Raw genomic sequence first — 23,179 nt, 5'->3', positions numbered from 1 at the left:
AAAATTTCATAAAATAAAAGGATCAGACACTTAATCTGTAAAGCTTTTTAGCATAAAATTGCTATATAAACAAAGTTATCTTAGCCAAAAGGAAAGAGTATAAGTTACTCGATAAACAGTTGTAGGAAATACAGTTCACAGCATGTAATTCCCTTGTTTTTCAGAGGTTTCATTAAAAAAAAAATCTTGATTTAAATTATGTAAGTAATATTTCTATTTCATCTGGGTTTTGATCACCTGAAAGCATTAGTCTAACTAACAAGACAAGTTATATCTAGATATCTGCTAGTAGTCTGGCTTAGCATGTTCCAGCCCAAGAGTGGAATTTAAACAGTTTTTGGTCGCTGAGGTAGGCACAGGTTGTAGTAGGCATCCTTGTTCCAGAAGTCTGGGCCCTTCCATCCACACCAACCCTGGCCAAGAAAAAGCAAGATACAGTTTAAATTATTTAGTATGAATTCTGTTTTCTTTATCTATTACAACTGGATTTATCTTACTAATTTTAATCTAAGCAGTATGAGTTACTTTCAAGTATCTACAAGCAGTGACAATTTTCAGACAGTTCTGTACATGCCTTGAAAACACATTAATGAAAAACACTTGACTTGAAGAAACTTGAAGTTTCTCCACTTCCCCTCACTCAGCTTTCCAGCTTGGTTTCTAAACAGTAGCATCTTCTTTCTATACCCCACTGCCTTCTGCTGCTACAGACTAATATTCTGAAACACTGTCACTCAGTTTCCACTTCTTTTATCTTGAAGAATGCCTTCTTTAGGAATAGTTCAAATTTCAGAGCCAAACTGAGCTCTCAATTTAAGAAGGTGGGGGTGGGCCGTTTGTCATGATTTAGCAGCAAGTCAGTCTAATAAAGCTCTTAAGCCCTACAAGACTAAGATGTAATTATATCAGGTATTTCCAATAAAAAAAAGCTGCCAACTTACAGCCTGCCTCAGTTCCTATCCTCCCCTGCCACTTTTGATGAATGAAAGGATTTCTGCCTTTTTTTTTTTTGTCCTCCTGGACAAAAGTATTCTTGAACACCTTATGGCTGTTCAAGCTACAGCTGTTAAAGACTGTTTCAGAAACCAGCAGTAACTAACATACAGGCAAGTTAACTGGGATCAACACTTCCTCCATAAGGAACCGAGAAGCGGAACCGAGAAGCCCCAGAACGGCCAATCCCTAGTTTGCTATACATCATTTGTTTAATGCCAAAATGTATCTATATGTGTGTGTGTGTGTATGTACACATGTGCGTTAACCTCACCTTTTCCACAATAACATGTAGATCTTCTCCTCCAGTGTAATGTGGGTCTAGAATCAAATATTTTATTTGCCCTGTAATCTCATTCCAAGCCACTCCTAATATCGTGTGAGCCAAAACACCTCCACCTAAAATAGGAGGGAAACAAATTGTTAAAAAAAATCACTGAGATTGGCTAAATATGCAAATTGCTAAAATTTAAATACACTTTTCAGCTTTAATATAAGTACTCTTCATTTTCTGAACCACTGCTTGCTTGGAAATACTTTCATTAATTTTAAGTTCTTATGAATGGCATTTCCAACAATATCAACATTTTAGGTTATTTAAACGTGCATACTGGTCTTAGGAAGAATTTAGATAAGGAATGATGCTCATCTTTTCAAAGCCAGAAAACCCCTACTCTTCTGTGGTGGGAAGTTTTGGGGAACTGCATGAACCTCTCTCACCTAGAAAGCACAAGTCAGCTCTTGAGTTCTGACTTTAAAAGCAGCTTTTGAAAATACCATTCAGATTGATCTTTGTTACTAGGTTTCATCTTGAGGCTGGGTGAAATACCAAATGAAAAAGATACCAGCCAGACTAAATTGCATGGTTTTCTACGCTGCCTTGGAAAGAGCATCATTTTTAATTCATCTGGAGTTTTGATAAACTCCCGTACAGTAAACTGAATCAGTACTAACTGAAATGAAATGCAGCAGAGGAAGGCTACAAACATTCACTGCCAGTCTCTGATACTCAAGCACTTACCAATCATAATCGGAGTTCCTTCAGTCTTGAAATGATTAGCAAGCTCTCTTCCCTGCGAAGCTAGTTCAGAACCCTGGCTAGGTAAGAAATACAACAAGAGATTTGTCATCCTCACTATGCTTGGTTTTCCAATTATCCATTATACTCATCAATTGCATAAGTAACTGATTAGGAAGTGGCTTAGAATTCTTCTGCTAAAAGAACTGAGCTCCTTGGGACAATCTGAATAAAATTCTTTATGCAACTTAGAGATTCTGGTTGGGCTAATGAATCTGCTGCAACCCTTGCTGCCATCAAGGCACCTGGAGTCACCCAGGTTCCATAAAGTTTCTGCTGCTCGTTTTCCACAGTGGGGAGAGAGAGTTAACCCCAGTGGCTCCTCTCAAGAGGCTAAAAACAGACCGGCTAAATCTGTCAGCAAGGGGAAGCCTGAAGTAACACAGCTTCATCAGGAACACAATAAAAATAAGGTGTTGATAAATGTGTTTATAATGATGTGGCTTAAGAGAGATTTCCACTTCAGTTGCACAAGCAATTGCAGTACTCATACCCAGGTTGATTTTAAAAAAATCAAATCAGATATACCATTAGGCATCTGGTCAAAGCAACATTGAACTTGGCTTGATTTATTTTCCCTGCTTTCCTGTTCAGCTTTGCCACAGACAAAAGAGTAGTCTACACGGAAAAGAAAGGTGTACGCGCACAACACATGTACGTACTCCGGGATTCAGAGCTCATATTCTTCTGAAGGAGACTCACGGTCCCCTCAGAAGACGGACAGTACTCCCAAAAGTGGTGGCAGAAGCTAGGCAAGAAAATACATACAGATAGGTGTGATAGGTTTACAGATAGGTCTGTGATAGGTTTAATATAAAGAAACAAAGACAGGATACCATGGTTAATGTTTCAGACAAGCTGTGCGCCTACTTTTCCAATTCCTGGAGAGATGGATTAAATGCAGAGTGCAAAACAGGAAAGCTGGGATATGGTACGGTACATTTGCAGCAAAGGATTTAGTACTGAGGGTGCAGCTGCAAAGTCCTATTTCCATAAAGACTTAGAGGTGCTAGCTGAATATAAGCCCAAGACAAAAATGCTCTCCGCTGCTAGTGATCAGCTCAAAAAGGCTGCATGACATCTTTTCTCAGCATGGTAGCAAGGCTGGCGTTTCATAATCCTGAAGAACACTGGTGCTCCCTTGTAGCAGCACTGTGAGCAATTCTACCCAGTTCACAACTGAATGTGTTCTGTATTCTTACGCACAGGACTAAAAACTGTCTCACTAACAGTCACAGCTGCTATAAATAATAGGTGGATCATCTGCAAATATAAGCTGTGGAACAAGGAGATTAAAACTGGCTGTATAAAGCCTGACAAAATATTGAAGAAATTAATTATTTTCCTACCATTAAAGAATAACTATCACCATGGTTACATGCTCTTTTACAATACTCCCAGTAGACTTCAGTCTAAATAAACATAACTCATGAGCAGTATTTTGACTAGCATTTTCATACAGGCTAGATTAGCATACATTCTCTATTTCGTTATTGTATTTATCACAAAATGTTCAGGGATTTATTATTCTGCTTACTGCTCAAAGTGACAGAAGTCCAGTAATTTTATTTCTGATAAATACTGAACATTATTCTTTTTCTCCTACATATATTTATAGGGTTCTTTATTGCATATGAAAGTGTCAGATTGTCAGAACAGAAACAAATACCTTGTTTTATGTCACACAAATACAGGACAGAGAGCACTATTTCTAGGCTGCTCAGCAGTTTGCCTCAATCCTGAGCTGAAAGGTTAGCTCTGTGGATGAGGCAACAACTTACTGTCAATGTGTATGCCATTCATTATGACTGCCAGGCTGTGGGGCTGTTCCAAAAATTGTGTGATGGATGGGCAATAGGCTGATCCGCCCCCCCCTTTTTTTATTTCACATCAGTTTGCACATAATTAAGCAAGTTATAGAAAATGCAAACTCGACCCCAAGACCACAAGAAATTCAGCAATTCCTTAACTTGTAAGCACCTCCCATTTACCTCAGAACAACCAAAGGCAGGAATACAGGGTTTATGAACAGTGAGCTCTTAAAAGATTAATTATCTGTTATTATCCCTATTATCCCACATTTTATAATGGTAATTTGCATTGTAAGGCATTCAGTATCTTTAATAATTACTGAACTACTAGAAAGATACTGATTCTTACCTGACAAACAGTATTTTTGATGTTATTCCAAAAAGTTGATTCAGAACAAGCTGTACCTCAATAGAGCCAATCCATTGCCGTGACCCAACAAACGCTGCAGGTTTGTCTCCGGCATCAACCAGCGCCTTTGCCATGTGAACATGAAGAAGAAAAGCAAACCTCAACAACACGTAGTAGACACTTCCACCATTTTTTGTGAATAAAGTTGGTTTATAAAGACAGGAATGTGTTTTATATCTGGCCAGTCGAAAGCAAACAAATGGTTATTGAATTCATTCATTGTGGTTCTGTTTTGGAGATGCCACTTAGACATTGACACAGGACAGTCCCAGTAAGCACAGATTATGACCCCAGATCCACAGGCAGACTTCAAGCTGCAAAGCTGAGCACTGAGCTGCCTACCACTGAAGTGTACCATCTGTGCTGCAGAAACCACCTCACAGACTGGACTCCTACTCAAGACATCTCAGAAAAGGATGCATAAAACAGTGCCCTAAGGAAGAGGCCACCAAAATACACCAAGGGTTGGGGTTCATTTTAAACTATTTCCAATTCAGAGGTTTACATGTTACAAGCAGCTCTTGAGGTGCCTTTTCTGCTCAGGATAGACAGCCCACGAAGTCTCCCAAAGGCTGCTGTCCAGCACACTACAGGAGTGTATGGACTTGAGATGGTTTTATGTTTAGGGGTAGACTGAGAAATCATCAGGAAATGCAATTTTTATTTTAATGCTCACATCCCTGTCAGATAGGATGCAAGTCATTTTATGGAGTGAGCCAAACTTGGTTAGAAATGTTGAGTAAATAAATATGATACAAAACACCATTTTTAGAAGACTGAAGATAACTGCAGTATTTCCTGCTAGGCATACAGTATTAGCTACCCAAGCCTACTCTTTTTCTTCAGTACCATTAATAGAAACGACCATATTCAGGTACACATTCAAATTCACAGAAAAAAATGAAGTGAAAGGAGGTTCAAAAAACAAAAAGCCTGCTACTATCAAAGGTAAAATTGCAAAAAAGAAAGCAGTACATCAATGCGTAACGTCTGGAGACTAAACTAGCTACCACTGAAGACAAAAGACTGTTAGAATGTTAGTACAAGGAAATACTAGAAAACTATTATAATGAACCTTATTTGTGCACATAAACATTTGGAGACGGGTCCCCTATTATAGAACTTGTTAAACAGTAATTGATGAGCACTATAGTTCCATTTAAGAGAGAAAAATATCACACAAGTTTTAAGTCTAAGATGTATCAGTCATTTAAAAATTATCTATAAACGTTTCTAAACAATTACACATGTATAAAAGAATTAATCTGCCCAAGTGTTCTGTACCTGCTGAATTTCCTTGTGTGTTGGTATAGGTGCATTTATGTAACCTTGGTGCCTGAACCACGAGCAGACAGTCTGCAGAGACCGATAAGCACAGCCCCAGCCACTGTCATCAATGCGATCCTGCATATAGTGATGATAGCTGTATGTACCATGTACTAAATAAACCTGCACAGAAAGAGAAAATACAAATTAACCTGGTCACACATCAATTTTCAGAGAAGTCCTACTTACGTTACTTGCACTATTATGTATCTTTCAGTTAGGGGGTTACAAGTCTTTGTAAGAATTGAATGTTTATTCACACACGATCACTCCTTTTTGTCTCCTCAACATCTCCGTTCACGGTTTTATTTTCTTGTACTGGTTCTAAGAAACTTTTAAAATACGTGACAAAAACATGAGGTATCCTTTGAAATGTTGTACAATATGTTACCAGAAAATGCACTTGAGGTGTGAGCGGACACAGGACAACTACAGCTACAGCAATACCATTTTGTGCAGAGAAGCCATTTTACTTAAAAGACCAAATCAGTTCCTGTGCCCTTTCTTTCTCAACTGATACTGATGATTATTAAATGATAAATTATTAATTATACTGATTATTAAATCACTTCTCTTAACAACAGATCTCAAGTAAAATAAAAAGTAATTTCTTTAAAGTGATTCAATTTAAACGTACCATACCAGACTCTGTCCCAGGTGAATTAAGATGTAAATGGGGGTTTCTGAGATAGCCATCTTTATATGGTTCATCTGGAAAATGGTAAGCATTTGCTCTCTTCAAGTACGGTCTGTCACACGGTAGGTTGAACAACTCGTGTAACTCCTGCATGCAAGTTAGAAGAAAATAAAAGCACAATTCAAATTTTGGATTAAAAGAACACCACACTGTAGGTAATAATAGAAACAACCATTTTTAACAAACAGTTTAGCTAATGTAGCTAGGCACATTGTAATATATTAATATTCAGCATGTATGTTTATTGCTAGACCTCACCTCTCTAAGGAAGCTCATGGGGGCCTACCTCCCATCTGATGAGCCTGCTATTTTACATAGTCCTGTTACAGAACGCCTGTCTCTGGAGCCCCATTCAAGATATCATGAGTGAAAATGTCTTGTGAAAGTATGATAAAATTATCTTATTTCAGAGGGGTTAAGAGTAAGAGGACTGATGAGATCATCTAGGATGTCTACATCACAGGTAGTAGATTTTACACAGGTGATCCAACACTGAACCAACCACATTAGCTACAGAAATACTCAGCAATCAATGGATAAAAGTGAACAGAAGAGAGAGAGCAGGAAAGACTTATATGCAACTGGTGCCTGCAAATGCAAGGAACAGATTATGTTTTATACGCCCAGTAATGCTTCACCCAGAAGAGAATTAAAAATCCCCACAGCTTCTGCACATCTAAACAGGTAAAAGATTCTTTCCCCACTCTCAGTACATATAACTGCATGACCTGAATGTTTTCTGCCAGATTGAGAGCTTTCAATGTGAAAGGACTGCAACATCAGAACGTTTTCACACTTCATCCATATTCCTTTTTCTAGACGTGCCAACCCGAAGGCAAAAGCAAAGTCTAAGGCTGGTCAACTGTAAGCAACAACAACAAAAGCATCCCAGCGCAAAACACAGAAAAAAAAAAAAAAAAAAAAAACAAACAACTCCATATCATTTCGGGCAACTTGCTAAAGCTTGGAAGCAATAACGTACTAAAAGAAATCTGATATTCTACAATGGAAGAGGAGAATTCAAAGAATCCTGCACCAGAAGTGTGATTTAGATAGGATTGTTTTAGATCAGGCCTATGTAGTTCTAAAATTTCTGTTGCTCCCTTACAGAAAATGCAGTCTGGTATATTTTATAAAATAGCTTCCAATAAATCAATCTTACACATTCAGTTCACTGCTTCAGCTGTAATAAAAAAAAAATAAAAATAAGAAAACAGATTCTGTTAGTATTCGTTGTACACTGGCTAAATGGAAAATGTTACCTTTCTGTAACATTCCAGCTGATCATCTGAAATACCTGTAGGATATGAGATTGTTACAAGGTGAGTTTTTCCTGGTAACATGAAATGAAATTGTTCTGGTACCACAATTGACGTTCCCTTCATATATTTCATGATACATCTTTCCATATCAGTTAATTGCTTGTGAATTGCTTTCACCAGGAGATTTTGTACCCTGTGAAGTAAGAGGGAGAGTACTTTAGTAAAAGAATAGTGATGGTGACTCATTTTCTCTCACAGCTTGAAGTCAGACAATACTCATATGCACATTTGCACCTGCCCTGATGAACTTCTTACTTCCATGCCCCCTTCAGTCCACTCCCACAGAGAAGGGCAAAACCTCAGAATGCTTGCTCTAAGCATGTCTACACACAGAAATTCCTCCCTAGTGATTCAGCTCTCTGAAAATTCAGCTGCACTTTCTCTTATCAGAAACACAACTGAATGTTTGCTGAAATATAAGCTACATATATGACTAAATATTTATAAATGTTTTGCATTTTAAGCAATGGTTCTTAGTTATCAAATTTATCAGACACTGACAAACCAAATTTTTTGTAGACAGCAAAAAGATTGGGTTTCAAGATTGTTGAAACTAACAATTATCTGAAGGAGCTATTATTACTTATAGAGTCAAATTCCAGTACAAGAATACTACATGCTATTTTATTGAACTGATTAATGATAACAATAGCTTTCCTTTGTTACTTTCAAGGAAAAAAACAGAAACAAAAAGAAACTGAAGAATTCCAAGTTCAGGATAACACTTACTTTCCCCATGTTTCTTCTGGAGAAACAGACAAAACAACATCAACTGGTAAAGTCATATTAATGTAGTGGTGTTCTTTATTTTCCCTTTCAATGACTGGAGCCAAAGCATCTAGTGAAGATGTCATCTCTAACATGAGGTCTATATTGATTATCTGCTGCTGCAGAGAATAAAGACACCACTAGTACATCTCCAAAAATGCATACACCAAGAAGGCAAAAGGAAAACTGCAGAAGTTTGAGATCAAACTCAGTAATAAAATAATTGGGTTAAAGACTAAAACTTGTACGTATTGATCAACTGTAAATAGATCTCTGCATATATGCAGAGTCTAAATAATTTTAAAGGGATTCTTCTGAGTCATTTAAATGTCTATTTGTACAGATAAGGCTGGGGAGAGCAGATTAACAACTCAAGTGATAGGTTGTCTGATATAATTTATTAGTGTGGTGAGACACATACCATATCTTGTAGCTTTTTATCCTTTTTTTTGCCAAGCTTTCGTCGGGTCTCATCATCTTGATCAAGGCTGAAGTGTCAACAGAAACAGCAATTTCTATAAAATGTAATTAATCCACTTAAAAATATATATATAATTTTTAATCTACTCACTGTATAAATCGTTTTATCTCTTTACAAGCAGAATCATCAGTCAGCTCTGGAACAGTGTTGATACCACTGTTAGGCCACACATAGACTGGACTATGGCAAATTCTTAACACAAGAACATCTGAGGACAGCTTGTTTGCAAGATCACTGAACACATATCTTAATGCCTTTTTTGCTGATGCCTCTGAAACACAACAAGGATACAATTAGCTTAGAAAATTCTCTCACTTTTGTGATAGCTACTGGACAAACATGTAGAAATTTGATATGCTTTGACATCAAATAAAAATATAAACACTGTTATGATCAGAAAAATAACAATGTAAACAAAAACTGAGATAAGATTTCATTCAGCATGCCTGTCTTCACACTCACACATTCACACTCACATCTACCTGAACAAAAGCATACTGTTTCTCTCAGTTTCTGAGCAACATGAAGAGATGAACGGAATGATTTTAAACTAAAAGAGGGGAGATTTAGATTAGATGTTAGGAGGAAATTCTTCAGAGGGTGGTGAAGCACTGGCACAGGTTGCCCAGAGAAGCTGTGGATGCCCCATCCCTGGAGGTGCTCAAGGCCAGGCTGGATGGGGCTTTGGGCAGCCTGGTCTGGTGGGGGGTGTCCCCGCCTATATATTTGTATAAATAACTTTTTTTTTTTCTATGACAGTCTTACAGACACACCATCGGTAGTTGCTAGCTGAAATGCCAAATCCAAGCCTCCTCTTATTCGAAAGAGTATGTCCATGGCTTCGATGTTTACCTAAGGAGAAAAAAGAAGGAATGAAAATAAGCTATTTCAGCATGCCTTCTCTCAATTTAAAACCAACTGTTATTACACCACACCGTGCAAGCACACCAGCAATTATCATGGGTGCTCAGGGTACGAAAGGCCAGTGAAGCAGCACACTGGCATATGTCAATTGCATGAGTGGTGTTACAAAAACAGTTCTTAACACACCTTTCCCACCTTAACATTTCCCACCTAATTTTCCCACCTAACATTTATCCTGTTCTTTTTTTAATATACCATTTATAAATATTTTGGTTAAGACATTTGTCATTGACTATCATTGTTTCAATCCAAATGATGCGTTTCCCATCTTCCAGTGAAAGCAAACCAAGGATTGCTCTGAATATTAGAGTAAAAAGGTAATTAAACATATCTTTAAGTTCACATTCACCTCGGTTAGGAAGTCATAATTTTGGGAAGAGGAAAATAAAGTGGTGGGGGGTAACCTCCAGAACCCAGGCAGCTGTTTCCCATTTGACAGCAATGCTGCTTATGCCCGCAGGCATCCCTCAGGCTCAATTAAAAAAAATTAAAAGCAGCCTTTTATTGAGAATTGACTTTTTTTTTTTTTTTTTTGTCCGGATCAATTCCTAGTAAAGCTTAACCTACCGCGGCAAGAACAGCCGTGCCAGGACGGAGGAACAAAAATGCGACAGCCCCCAAGAGGCTAAATCGTGCTTAATCTAGCAGCCCCCAAAAGAAATACTTCATTAATTGCTCTGCGAATAAAACACCGGAAAGAATAATTACTCCGAGCCCTTCTGGAAAGACTTATCGCGGAACTCGTGGCTCACCCAGGCCTCCCCCCACTGCCCGCCCGTGCTGCTGAAGGGACCCGACCCGCGGCCATGCCAGGCTGCGGGCAGCGACCCCCCCCATTCCGCCATTCCCCGTCCCCCGCCCGGCCTCACCACGTCCCTCAGCGCCGCGCTGAGACCCCCCGGGAAACGGTCAGGCCGCCTGACTCCCCCCAACTCCCCCCTTCAGTGGTGCGGTCCTGCGCAGCCGCATGCGCGTTGGGCCGTACCAATGTAGGGAGCGGGGGGGGGAGGAGGGGTGGCCGCTCTGCCCTAGGCAACCGGTGCCAACAGAGGCGGGCGGAGGGGCGCTGAGGCTGAGGTGGGTGCACGGAGGTCCTGCTCTGTTCCCTCCTCACCCGGCTGCCTGCTTCGCCTCAGCTTGCCTCAGCGATCCGGCTGGAGCCCCAGCTGGAGGTCTGTGAACCGTGCGAGGTGCACCCAGTCCTTCCGCAGCCTTCCCCTGGCTTGTAACAGCCCTGTAAAAATAGCCCACGTCGTCATAGGTGTTTGCAGCGCAGCGCTGGTGCCTCTTCTCATCTGGTGCCCACATGCCAGATACGGCTAATGTGTGGTATTAATCTCTTGAGTTTTCTGCTGCCTTGGTTATTTCCATGCTTACCTCTTCTGTCTTGCCCTTGTCCCCATGGTTAATACCGATATCAGACTTGATCTATGTTATCTTTAATCCCTATTCCATCCTAATGGTTTAACTTTCTTCAAGCTGTATACCTGAGCTATTTGTTTAATATCCTGCGTATCGTTGATTTTTTTCCACCAATTCTTACATTTCATGACTTTCCAGGAGCAGCTTTCCTAACCGATTAACCAATTTCGTCTATCTTAATTTCCACTCCTGGTGAACCGAGCACATGTTATAAGCTTCCACCTCGAGGCAGGTCTTGCTCGGCCTCGTCATGGTTGCCGTTTCTGCTAGCCAGAGCCCTCGTCGTCCTCGTGCCTGGCCTGATCTCTGCTGAGGCCCCCAGCTCCTCAGACTTGCGGGCTTGGCATCTCGCTTCCTGCTGTCAGGCTCAGACGAGGGTGGCGGTGAGGAAAAATGAACATTTGCTATAAATCTTTGCACAGAAATCAAGAAGAAATTGCAGATATTCACCATGACCAGGCCTTGGACTGCAGTTAGAGGGCTTCCAAAATTCCACCGATGTGTTTTATCTCAGACTTGCCCATATGATATCCTGCTGTACCATTAATTAAAAGTGCCTGAAAACCATAGCTAGAGGAGGCTGCTTGGCGTGTTTCACTGCTAGCTGTTAATACCATCAAACCTCTGATCTTAGCACTTGGAAGATAACAGTTATAAAGTGTGTATATTCAGTAAGAGTTGTATTAAAAATGCATTTGGATTTCTCTCGTTGCTCCTGTTTCAAGTTTGTTTAACAAAGGAAATATAATGGTCTCTAAATCCCATGTAGTCTGTTTGTCCTTTAAGCACTAAAACTGTCAATCAAGTTGTAGATGGCTTTCTTCAGATTACATTTATTGCTAATATTTTTAGCCAAAACTTATTGCATTTTACTTATTTTTTTTTACAGGTGTTGACTGCTTATAGACTTTTGCAGTAGCACAAATAAACAAGGATACTTCTACCTTTTCAGTGCAGTACACTGTCACACAGATCCAGCCATGCCTGCGGAAGGAAAAAGTGATATGGAGAGGATTGGCCTCTTCAGTGAAATGGGTTATGTTACCATTGGAGATAAATATGTATCACATTATATGCGTAAGTGCATTTAATTTTAATCAGTGTTGAGCAATAGAGATCCCCTCCAGTGTCTAACTACTTTCAGAATTGCTGTTCTCTCTCTCTCTCTCTCTCTCTCTCTTTTTTTTTTTTAATTAGAAGCAACAGCTTTTTCATACATATTCTTTGCTTAGGTCAGAAAGGCTTGATATGTTGGAATATGTAGCAAAGAAAGGAAAAATTGAGTAAAACTGAAAAATATGTATGCATAATAGATTCATAAAAATAATGTTTATTTAACATTGTTTTATTTAACATTTCTTTTAAATATTATTTTCATGCAAGTTACAAGTATTTTCCTGGTCTTGCATAAAACAACAGTGTTTTTTGTGTGCTCTTTCAGCAGGTCTTCTGTTATTTACAATTACATTGTTATTATTTTTAATTTAGTGTTGTAATTTAATGTTTATTTATTTATTTATTCTGTCCTGGTCTCACTCATGAGTGTGAGGCTCCCCGTCCTGTCTTTTTTGGGGATCATTCTCCTTTCATTCTTCAATGTGAATACACATTGAAAAAGATAATTGTTGAACTTAGTAAGGTGACAGAGGTTGCTGCTTTGAAGTGATAATGCAGAATAATCCTCGCTTCTCAGTTCAGGTGCTTTTTCTGTAATGCTCTATCAGTGAGTGTGTCTGCCAGAACCCTGGCTGGCTTATCACTTCTACCACATTGAGCTGCTGGGGATTCAAAACCCAGCAGGAGGTTGACCTGGTCTGTAATCGGAGGGAGAGATGCACCCCTGATGTATTGCTCACAGAATACAAATACTCATCAGCTCTAGCTCTGAACTGTAGTCTGGAGTAACTGACCTCCCTCAGTTGTCTGTAAAGCAAGAGTAGGTGTTGGAAAACTAAAAGTGGGTGCTGTGAATACGTTTCAGACACAATGTATATTATATGGTATAAATCATACAATATACATGTATGATATACAAATGAAATGCTCTGTAGTACATTCTTTCTGCCACCCACCCACCCAGATCCAAGCCTTATTTTTTAATGTAGTCTAAGGGAAGCACTAACATCAAATGGTTATTTACAGTGCTTACTTTTTTAAAGGCCCTTTTAATGAAGCTGCGAGCAAGAACAGACAGATGTTACCTGGGGGTTCCAAAACATTGTCAGCTCTTCAAGCAGGTTATTTTGAGCCTCAGTTCCTGAGGATTTTCGATGGTGAAGCCTACTCAAACCCTGTTCAGCTAAGGAGACGCTACAGATTGGCAGAATCAAAGAAAAATTTGGGCAAAGCTTTCCTTCCCAGTAATGGAGACAAATTGCCGTAAGTATTATGAAAATATTTTAAATTGACCTTTTTTCTGTTCTGTACACTGAAGATAGTTTTCATAGATGATTTTTTATAAAACCTGTAATGGGAATACAATATTGTTGTTTTATACAATGTAGTGTTAGTCAGTACTGAACTTATGAGCAGCAGCCCATAACTGGAGATAAAGGAAGGCTGGACACAAGTAGGGGTAAGGACTTGATGCTTGCTCTTAACCACTGTTTCATGCATCTGTCTAATGCTATGTACAATTTTCTTATCTTTTAGCTTTCCATTTTCAATGAAAATGAAGATGAATATGGGAAAAGGGTGTGGATAACTAACAAATGAATATTTCATTTTAATTTAGCAGGAAATCTGTTGGAACTTTTCAGATACAGTATTTTCTCCTATTTTTGAGCCTTCCAAAATATAGGTAGCAGATATATTACAAAAACAGCAGGAAAAGGGGCTATTAACAGTGTGAATTCATATGCATTATCTTTTTGCTAGAAAAAAATGCCAATTCGCCTACGGGATGATCAGAAGATGTTACAGAGTTGAGGAGTATATGCAGAATAACATTCAAATAAATACATCTTTGCTATTTGCACAACATTAATTGCGTGACAAAATGATACCAATGCAATTGGTTTCCTATAACTACTATGATTAACATATAAAGAAAACAGAGTCTAGTTACTTGTTTATGACTGTACAATCTTGTGTTCTTGTTGCTGCAATGAGAGACAGGATTCAGCCTGTGTACAGGGCCTAGTTCTTACAGTCTCGTGGTTTTATTTAGCCATATCTTTCTGCAGCTTTCCCTTTGGAAAGTTTAGAAAGTAACCTCTTATCTATTCTATATAACTATTTTGAGATGCAAGGATTAGCTATGTTCTGTCATATGTTACAGGAACATTTTAGCTGTTAACAGGACTGTAAGACCTGGTGTGTAGGCTTTCTGTCGGACATACACGTGCTATTTCTGGTGACAGAAAATATGCAAGCCCTACGTTCAAAACTTTCTTTCTACTTCAACTTTACTTTCATAGCAAGCAAACAATTTATTGGGGTTTGACTGTTAGAAACACCTAGGCACTAATTTCAAATCTGTGTCAGTCAAGAGTCCTGTTCACGTGCTTTCTTGGTTCAGTCTTGCTCTTCTCCACTAAGTTGCTGACAACAAACACCTGCCAGCATGCCCTCCTCCATCGACCGCCTCCACAAATGCACTCGTTTGTGTTTAGTGGCTCATGTTCTTTTTTGGGTTGTAAGACTTTTGAGTTCTTCTAGAAATAACTTTAGGACAGGTTCTTTATCCTCTCCTGAATCTGTACTGGCACAGTAGTACAAAGCAGAGGCTGGGAAGGTAACCACCGTCTTCTCTTTTAATGGAATCCTCAGGCAAGTAACGTAGAGATTGTACCTTTCTTGTATCTGAAACTGACTCATATCTCACCTAAGGAACTAGAACAGAGCTGTATCTGTTGCTGTTCTTCATGTTGTTATTCTTGGCTGCCTGAATAGCAACAACTTTTGTAAATCTTTCCTTTACAACGGAGCCATGTTTATTGTTGGCTGCAAATGCAGAGGTTGCAGAGATGTCACATTCTGAAGATGTGACTGAAGCCTAGGCCTTTATTTTCTTCCTATGTCCTTTCTTTATTATTTTGTTACTGGCATATAAAAAGCCTACTTGCAAAAAAGACATTTAAAGAACATGAGGCAAAGCACTTACAAGCTGGGAAATGCCAAGATAAAGGTTGTCTGCATTGTCAGTTTGCCCATTTTCCCCTATATTTGGGTTTATGAAGCCCAAAAGTAAAGGGAGGGTAATGAACAGGCAATAGTTAGTGTTCTGTGCAAAGATGGCAAATGTTACCTTGGCATCCTAATCCTGTCAGTATTCATTAATGGCTTGTTTAAATAGGAACTCTTTAAATAGGACACTTCACTTTTTCCCCGCAATAATTACAGACAGGCCAGCCAAAGCAGATTACCCGAGCTGTCTGGAGTAATTGACAAATCCCATACAGTAGTCCCTGTTTATATTTTTCTGTTCAGTTTTGGATGGCGGAGGCAGGGGGTTCTTTGGGGTTCTGTGACCAGTGTAGCTGCAGCTTAGCGGACCAAATTGCCATTCAGCTATTTCATCAGTTTGTCATACATTTATCAGCAAATACTGATTTTCAGGTTGGTCATGAAAACCAGTCTGTGAATTCCTGCAGCTTTCTAGGCAGAGGGGTTTCTCCTAAATGAGTTGTGCCTCCTTTTACTTTCCTTCTGTGACGAGGCAGAAAGATAACTTAATATTTAGCATGTCCAGCAAAAAAAAAAAAAAAAGTCTTTCAGACCACTACTCCACATTGCTTGCTGCTCCATTATTATAATGACAGTAAATCACTGTTCTCTGTAAACTTGCGGTAAAGACTGTCCTCTTGTCATCAAGCAAGTCTGTTTAGCCTGTTTCTCTGGCTGGCTGTTTGTGAATCAGTCTGTACTAGTATTATTTCACCTTGTTGGCGCAAAATTGAAACAACCTCTATTAAGCCTGTTTATGTTATTGAGATGCCTCAGAACTTCATCTCTGCTGACACCTTGTTTCTTTTCTGTCCATAACACCGTACACAGAATTCCTGTAATTGTAGTTCCTTGCACAGTGGATCTGGCCTGGTTTTATGTTTAACTCTGGAGATGTTGCTTGTTTGGGTTTTCTACACATTTTCATTTTGGCACACTAGATATGGAAAGCCTGAAATATTTGCAAAGGTCTAATTAATGTGTTAATTTGTTATTTTTAGATGTGGAAAGGGCAGCTATTATGGAACTATAGGAGGTCCACTCGCATCCTTTAGTGCACAACCAAAAGCCAGAGAAAGATACGTTCCTCCTGGAAAGAATTTTTATACTAATCCAGGAAAAAAAGGAACCGGATATGGGTAACTTCACTTCCTACTTTTTGCAGAGTAATTTATTAAATCTTTCATGAGTTTTGAGCATCTGACTAATTCATTCTCTTTTTACAGTTATGCAAATCTTACCATAGGAGAACAGTATCCACATGAACCAGATGGGTATGAATTAGGAAAATTAAATGCAAAGGTAAAAAAAAAAAAAAGTCTTTATTATGTATTAGTCATTTTTATTTATTAGAATTTACATGAACTTTTGTTCCCTATGACATTTCCTTTAGCTTAAAGTCACAATGTTTATTTACAAGGTGGATGAAGGAAAACAAATTAATCACCATACTGTAAAAACAAAGATTTAGTTTTAGTTACTTTATTATTTTTTCAAGACAACTGGGAATATCCCACACAAGTTCTACCATTCAAGATTTGACCTTAATTTTTTTATGTGTGAAGACATTAAGCAGCAATTGCAGTAATTACCAAACAATTCATATAGTAAGAACAATCATAATTCTGTCGTTGTCAGAAATGGGACCTTATTACTCTAGAAGCTTTATAAAAACAAAACAAAACAAAACCCTGTTCCTTTTTATTGTAAGTTCATAAATCTAAGACAGCTCCTAAATTTCCTTGCACTGATTTTAGTTTTCCTATGTATTTTCATTATATATAGTGAAAAATTTTAGCAGAAGTACATTTTTTTTGGCCTAGGGTAAGAACAAGATTAGAAGAAACAATTCAGTTACCCACGGTTGAGACAAATTCGGAGTCAAACCTGTATTATTTTAAAGTAGAGTCTGGGAAGTTGACATCTCCCATGGTACAAAGAGCTGATTCATAGAGAAGCTCAATGTAGTAAGGTGCTCAGATTCTGGGAAATGTAGTGGCAACTGCTCACAACTGTGAGCTGCTATGCAGCTGGGATGCATGGAAGCAGCATTTTCAATATGTATATATGCATGTATGCCAAAAATACAGGTATAGCAATACTGTTAGACATGTCTTAAATGAACAGTGCTTTTCCTGACATTTTTCTACCACACTTTTGTAGTGATTGTTGTGCTTTCTGGTCAGTTTTTCTGTATGCTCCATCATACATGGTGTGTATTTAAATACCTTGATCAAATGAGAGAAGACAGAGTGAACATTCTCCAGGACTGAATTTAAATGCTTTCAATTTTTCAGTTAGGAGAATAAAATACAGCGAGAAAGATCAATATTCTTTCTTTCAAAGTATTTGTTTTACAGAAAGCACGAGAAGAACACAAGCGTTTGGTTAAAGGAGGGCCTTTCAAGATCAATCTACATCCCCAGGATTATTTTGATGTGAATCCTTATTTTAATGACAAACCTTTGCCACCTCTGAAGAAACCACCTCCAGAGAAGCCAATTGCACCACCTTTTAAACCAAGTTCTCCTGCTAAAAAGGTTAGTTTATCTTACAGCTACTGGAAACAAAGGATGCATATTCGGATATTTCTGGTTAAGCTTTGCATAAGATAGAAACCAATGTTTCTTTTTGCTATTACTTTCTTACTGTTAAAAATACGAAAGATATTATTCAGTTGATTTTTGCTTTCATTTTGCAAGGTAATGAAATCTTGTTTGACCCAATACTACGTGATAACCAGTTTCAAATAGCCTAAAAAGCCTTTTTTTCTTTTAAAAATCTGCATTGTGCTGTTAACATACATTTAAATGACTACATATGCCATGAAAAACATCCAAAGCAGAAGGTTATGCAATAAATAACAGTAAGAATGGGTTACTGTAGCAAAATGAAATGCTCTTCTATTTTGGACTCTGTCAGTCACTCATATCATTTTTGAACCTGTTGTTTACTACCAGTCTATATAATTATCTTTCATATATATATTTTTTATATTTATATATCTTTATATATATATCTTTTATATATATATATATATATATAAAAGGTAATTACTAGAAGTGTCATGGGAATGGATAGCTAGAAGGAGCAGAAAATCTCAGGTTAGGGCCACTGCCCAGGGAAAGTCTGCAGGACTTAACTTAGGCTGCGGGAGATAACTCAGGAGTTAGCAGCAGACACAGATTTGGAATCAGCTTTTTTTTTTAAGAATTTTCTAATTCTTCAGTAGTTAGGAGAAAAGGAGGAGATGGATGGGAATAAATGCATGTGGAAGGGCTCAGAGGACATAAGGAGTGAAGCTTGGGGTTAGTGTTGAGGAACGTAGTTCATTTGTTCCAGGTGCTTAGCGTTGTTATTTCTTAAAATCCAAATGGCTGTTTTTGCATTCCATAAAGCATTCCATCTTGATAGAGTTTTGTGAGATGAGATACTAAGTTTATGTCATTCACTTCAGGCTAAATCTTAATTCCAGTTTGAAATGGGCTTAAGATATAGATGCATAAATTTGTCTCTCTTAGATGACTCCAGATACTTAATACAGTAACGCCCCTTAATCAGTTCCTTTTCTATTCTTTGTTTTGGAGTTCCATTGTCAGTCATTTAATACCATGTTCTGCTAACCATCATTTCACAATTATTCCGTCCTTCACCCTTGACTTATTTGACTGATACTCATTCATCTGAGAAAGGTGATGATAGCAGTGAAAATGTAACTATTTGGAAAGAGATAGCAAGAATACACACACATGAGAAATCATGTCGGGTGTTCAGCCTCACAGATGAAGCAGCTGAGATCCTTCAGTAGGGCAAAGCATTCTGAAAAGTCAGCTGCTAGACAGTCAGCACCTCTTCTGGCTGACAATGCCAGGGATCCTGCTCCTGGCTCTCCGTACTCCTCACTGTATATGCTGTCCCCATATATATAAATTATGTGCACAGTCCCTCTTTGCTATGCAAATCCTTATAGGAAAAATTGCTTTAGTGTTTAGATTGAATCATTTAATGTTGCACTTTTATGGGATGCAGCCTCAACAGATGGTAGGTTTTAGCTGTACTTGTGGATTGCAAAGAGTTAATAAGGCCCCTGCATGCTTTTTAACTAAAATTTCCCACTGTTGTAGTATTAGTGGACATAATATTACAGGAAAAGCCAATGCTGTATTCAGTCCAATCAAGCATATTGCTAATAATGCCAAAGTCTTACCTGTGTGGAATGATCTCTACACCTGCACCAGACATTGAGGTGTGCTAATGAACTAAAAGTGGCATAAGATTTCTCTCTCTTTTTATGTTTTTCACAACATAACTCATTTTATGAGTTATAATTTTACTTTTTCTATCACATTTTTATGATCCTGCCCTCAAAATCCAGACTTACAAAGAACATTTTAAACTGTGAATTCATCTAAATAATTACTAACATTTTCCTTAAAGTTTCCAACGGGGCAGCATTTGGTTTCTGCTTTTTATATAATATGATGCAGTCTGCTATTCAGTATTCTTACTTGCTTTTGCATGAAAAACATTTTAATTAACTTAATTGTTTTGTAGATTGGCACTTTGAATGGTTCTTTTTTTTTTTTTTTTCTTTTCAGTCAGGGGGCATGAAAGGAGGCACATTTGATCCTTATCCAAGCCATTCTGCTGATCCTTATGTAATTAAAAAAATTATGGCTGTCCCAACCAGTAAAGAACAAAAGATTTTCTATCCTCCTCCTGGACCAAAAAGCAGACCTGTTACAAGCATAGTAACTTTAAATGTCACAAGGTAAGCCGCTTTAATTTAAGTTTGTGTTTCATATATGCTGTCTACCAAAATTCATTAGCACAACTGTTTATTACAGTCTAAATTAATTAAATAATTGAAGGAATTATTGACAAAACAATAAGAAATGTGTAGAGAACCTGGCTTTCAAAATGTATTCCTACACTTTTGTAAATTCAGGTTACTGTAAAAGACTATACATATCCTAGAGATCTTCAAAATCATGCTGTACAGTTATCACTTAAAAAAAAATATAATATTTTTTTCCTGACTTAATAAATGCAAAAAGACAGGAATGCTCCTATTGAAAACAAAATCTGCTTTTGTTTTACCTTGTTTATGGAATAAAATTGGCTCCCTCTGCTGGCAAAAGTAATACTAGTTAATTTAAGCTTGTGAAGCTCTGGAAACGATGGCACTCAGATTAGATTCCTGACTATAAACATGTCTCTGTGTAATGTTAGAAGAGACATTATAATACTATGGATAGGTATATAATCACATTCTTTATTTTTACTTTTTATCATGCTAAGGTATAACCTTTAAATAAATTTATTTTCTGTGTTTGGCTTTATTGTAATTCAAGCAGATAATCATGGCCGTGTTCTTTAGAGTTATTCAGAGAAATCACTTTCAAATGCAGATTTTTAAGGTTGCATGTACAGCAGCTAAACATAGACGCCAATGTGCTTTTTGTTTTTTGCATGCCTCATGAACAACATGAAATATTTTAGAAATGTTTGCTTAAAATTTTGAAAACTCTTAGAGGCATCTGTTTCACATTTGTGATTTTTCTTTTACATATCATATGTGAAGTCTAAGAAATACTGCTCTTTTATCTACCTATTACTGTTCTATTTAGTTTATTTCACCATATATCTGAATTTGCATAAACACTTTTTAAGTTGCAGGAATATTTTGAAATTTATATTTATGCCAATAAGGCCAAACCAGAAGCTTCATATTACTACTCCACATTACTTCTTATACTAATGGAAACTAAGAAATAATTGAAAGTACCTTTGCATACCTAAAAGCCTGTTAGCTACCAACTCTGATATAAGAAAGTACAGCCTTCCATATGACCACTGGTGTTTTTAAACTAATGAAAGGGAAAAAGAATGGTACACTGGCCTGAGGAACCTTATCAGTGTATTGTTTGTATTGTCGTTTCATCAACAGAATAAAAATTCATGTTCCCAAATGAGATGTCTTTATTGGAAAAAATGAGCTGCACATGAAGTAGGTTTTGAAATTGAAAGGGAGTGGCTGATTGTGAAGTATCACCATGTGCTCAGGGATATGAATATGATGGAATCATTAAAAATGTTTGTAAAGAGACACAAAACACACAGCTCCAACAGAAATTCCACAGAGAGAACTTAAAACTACTATTTCAAATTCTCTGCTGCTATTTCTCTCCTCACAATTTTAAAGACAGTATTTATTTTTGCTTCATTATTCCTAGGTTTAGTGGAATGAGAATTGTGAACAGCATTTATTATAAGTATGAAGCTTATAGCTCATACAGTTAAGAAATTTGGTAAGACATTTTTCAAATCATCTGCTTACCCACTGAATTACAATTTTTATGTACTTTCCAGTGGAAAGCTTATTTTCTGATATTTTGACCATAATCCTACAATTGGATTTGCTAACGTAGATTTTTGCTCTCACACAGAGCTCCATTGATACCAGTTAGACTCCACAAGGATTAAAGTCATTATATCTAATTATAGGAAAGGGTGTACCAGTTTTTGATTTCTACAAAAACTCTCCTATTTTGTACAGTGATATTCTACCAAAAGCTAATAAGTCACTCTTAATTTACATTCCAGATCAATAAATGCAAATAACTACAAGACTGCACACCTGACATCTGACTAGGTAAACATGATAAAATGAAGGATATACTTTTTAGATTGTCAGCTCTTAACAGTACGCTTGCTAATAGGCATTCAAAGCAAATAAAAATGTGAAAAGTGGAATTTGAGTATATATGGCAATACAATATATATATTTTTTAAATTACTGAGAATGCAATATTTGGTTATAATGCTATAATAATTTAAAATCATATATTCAGTAAGTCCAAGGGTAAATATTTTTTCATCTTACTGCTTAACTGGACTTTTTGATGTATACTTTTACAAAACATACTTTCTAATGAGTAATTTAGGTTGCAAATTCATTATATATTATGGTGGAAGAAAGGGCACATCTTTCACAGTGAGTATTAGTGTATGTATCAACCCAATAATTCATTTGTTGCCCACAGTGAAACTAAGGTCATTGTTTACCTTTATTAGAATTACAACTTGTAGTTTATTTACACTGTACATTGTGTAAAAACTGTTGTATAAAATCTTCAGTTATGATGACCTTCTCAAAATGACCAATATCAGGCATTGTTTGAAACCTGCCCACAATCAGCCTGTTATAAAAGGAGTTCTCTCTATTGAACAGCATCTGTTTACCACTCTTCCTGTGTTTCCTGACGGCCCTAAGTGTTGCCATATTCTCCAAGAGCAGCTCAGTTTCACTTTGTGTGTATGGAAGGATCCTAACAAACCTGATCCAACTTTCAAACTAGCTTCTTCTTGGATGGAACTGTGATCCTAAATGAACACCTTAGCTCTACCTTACTAATTTTTGTCAGATTTTTATACGTGGTCCAAGAAATCTGTTCATGTAAAAACAAAGCTATTTTATTGTTAAAAAAAAATCAAAATATCCAAATAAATCATAAATATCCAAATTATTTAGTGAAGAAAACATTTATTCTTTTTTTGTAAGTATCCTTTTTGCTGTTCACAGGGTATTTTTTTAAGAATTTCTAGACTGGATCTCTCATTTCCATCAAAGAGAATAAAAATAAAACCAATGGTTGTTGGCCAGGTCTACCAGCACTTACTAAGGTGTAAAACCCCTTCCTTTGAGATCAAGAAGACCCAACCATATTTTAAAATACTAACTTATACAAGAATGTTGATGTTTTCTTTATCCAAAGACC

At 37.4% G+C, this 23,179-nt stretch overlaps 2 protein-coding genes across 13 annotated transcripts in view; one reads left to right on the top strand and one right to left on the bottom strand.

Annotated features, from left to right (window-relative positions):
* Window positions 1-34: 34 nt before the first annotated feature.
* On the bottom strand, window positions 35-10,794 carry UFSP2 (UFM1 specific peptidase 2). 5 transcript variants are annotated; one of them, XM_035557836.2, is made up of 12 exons: window positions 10,679-10,794; window positions 9,659-9,737; window positions 8,976-9,156; window positions 8,826-8,892; window positions 8,366-8,523; window positions 7,577-7,769; window positions 6,255-6,401; window positions 5,576-5,740; window positions 4,232-4,356; window positions 2,015-2,091; window positions 1,268-1,392; window positions 35-413 (listed from the first exon to the last, which is right to left on the bottom strand). In XM_035557836.2, the coding sequence occupies exons 2-12, from the start codon at window positions 9,720-9,722 to the stop codon at window positions 327-329; spliced, it is 1,389 nt and encodes a 462-aa protein (XP_035413729.1). In that variant the 5' UTR covers window positions 9,723-9,737; window positions 10,679-10,794; the 3' UTR covers window positions 35-326. The 5 variants fall into 5 exon arrangements, with proteins under 5 accessions (XP_035413729.1, XP_035413733.1, XP_050566169.1 ...); XM_035557840.2 differs by having other exon boundaries at window positions 8,366-8,520; XM_050710212.1 differs by having other exon boundaries at window positions 10,682-10,715.
* Window positions 10,788-23,179, top strand: part of C4H4orf47 (chromosome 4 C4orf47 homolog) — a 91,740-nt gene continuing 79,348 nt past the window's right edge. For 2 of the 8 annotated variants that reach the window (XM_035557845.2, XM_035557848.1), the window contains exons 1-8: window positions 10,788-10,981; window positions 12,121-12,308; window positions 13,391-13,610; window positions 16,400-16,537; window positions 16,625-16,700; window positions 17,759-17,938; window positions 19,997-20,169; window positions 22,005-22,053. In XM_035557845.2, the coding sequence (XP_035413738.1) occupies window positions 12,212-12,308; window positions 13,391-13,610; window positions 16,400-16,537; window positions 16,625-16,700; window positions 17,759-17,938; window positions 19,997-20,169; window positions 22,005-22,053 (933 nt within the window). In that variant the 5' untranslated portion in view covers window positions 10,788-10,981; window positions 12,121-12,211. Of the gene's footprint in view, window positions 10,982-11,042; window positions 11,139-11,471; window positions 11,615-12,120; window positions 12,309-13,390; window positions 13,611-16,399; window positions 16,538-16,624; window positions 16,701-17,758; window positions 17,939-19,996; window positions 20,170-22,004; window positions 22,054-22,632; window positions 22,815-22,983; window positions 23,026-23,179 lie in introns of those variants that run through there. The other 6 variants (XM_050710214.1, XM_035557850.2, XM_050710213.1 and 3 more) reach the window with 6 other exon arrangements.

This window comes from Cygnus atratus, chromosome 4 (genome assembly GCF_013377495.2).
Source record: "Cygnus atratus isolate AKBS03 ecotype Queensland, Australia chromosome 4, CAtr_DNAZoo_HiC_assembly, whole genome shotgun sequence".
NCBI classification, from domain to species: domain Eukaryota; kingdom Metazoa; phylum Chordata; class Aves; order Anseriformes; family Anatidae; genus Cygnus; species Cygnus atratus.
The sequence above is the reverse complement of the archived record's forward strand: the minus strand, read 5'-3'. Positions and strand labels throughout refer to the sequence as shown.

What these genes read in the sequence shown, in the direction of transcription:
- UFSP2 (XM_035557836.2), bottom strand. Translation starts at nt 9,722, where the DNA reads ATGGACATACTCTTTCGAATAAGAGGAGGCTTGGATTTGGCATTTCAG. An exon ending in AGCTGGAATGTTACAGAAAG is followed by an intron (nt 6,402 to 7,576) that starts GTAACATTTTCC and finishes ACTTGCATGCAG; the next exon opens with GAGTTACACGAGTTGTTCAA. An exon ending in TCAAAAATACTGTTTGTCAG is followed by an intron (nt 2,092 to 4,231) that starts GTAAGAATCAGT and finishes TTTCTTACCTAG; the next exon opens with CCAGGGTTCTGAACTAGCTT.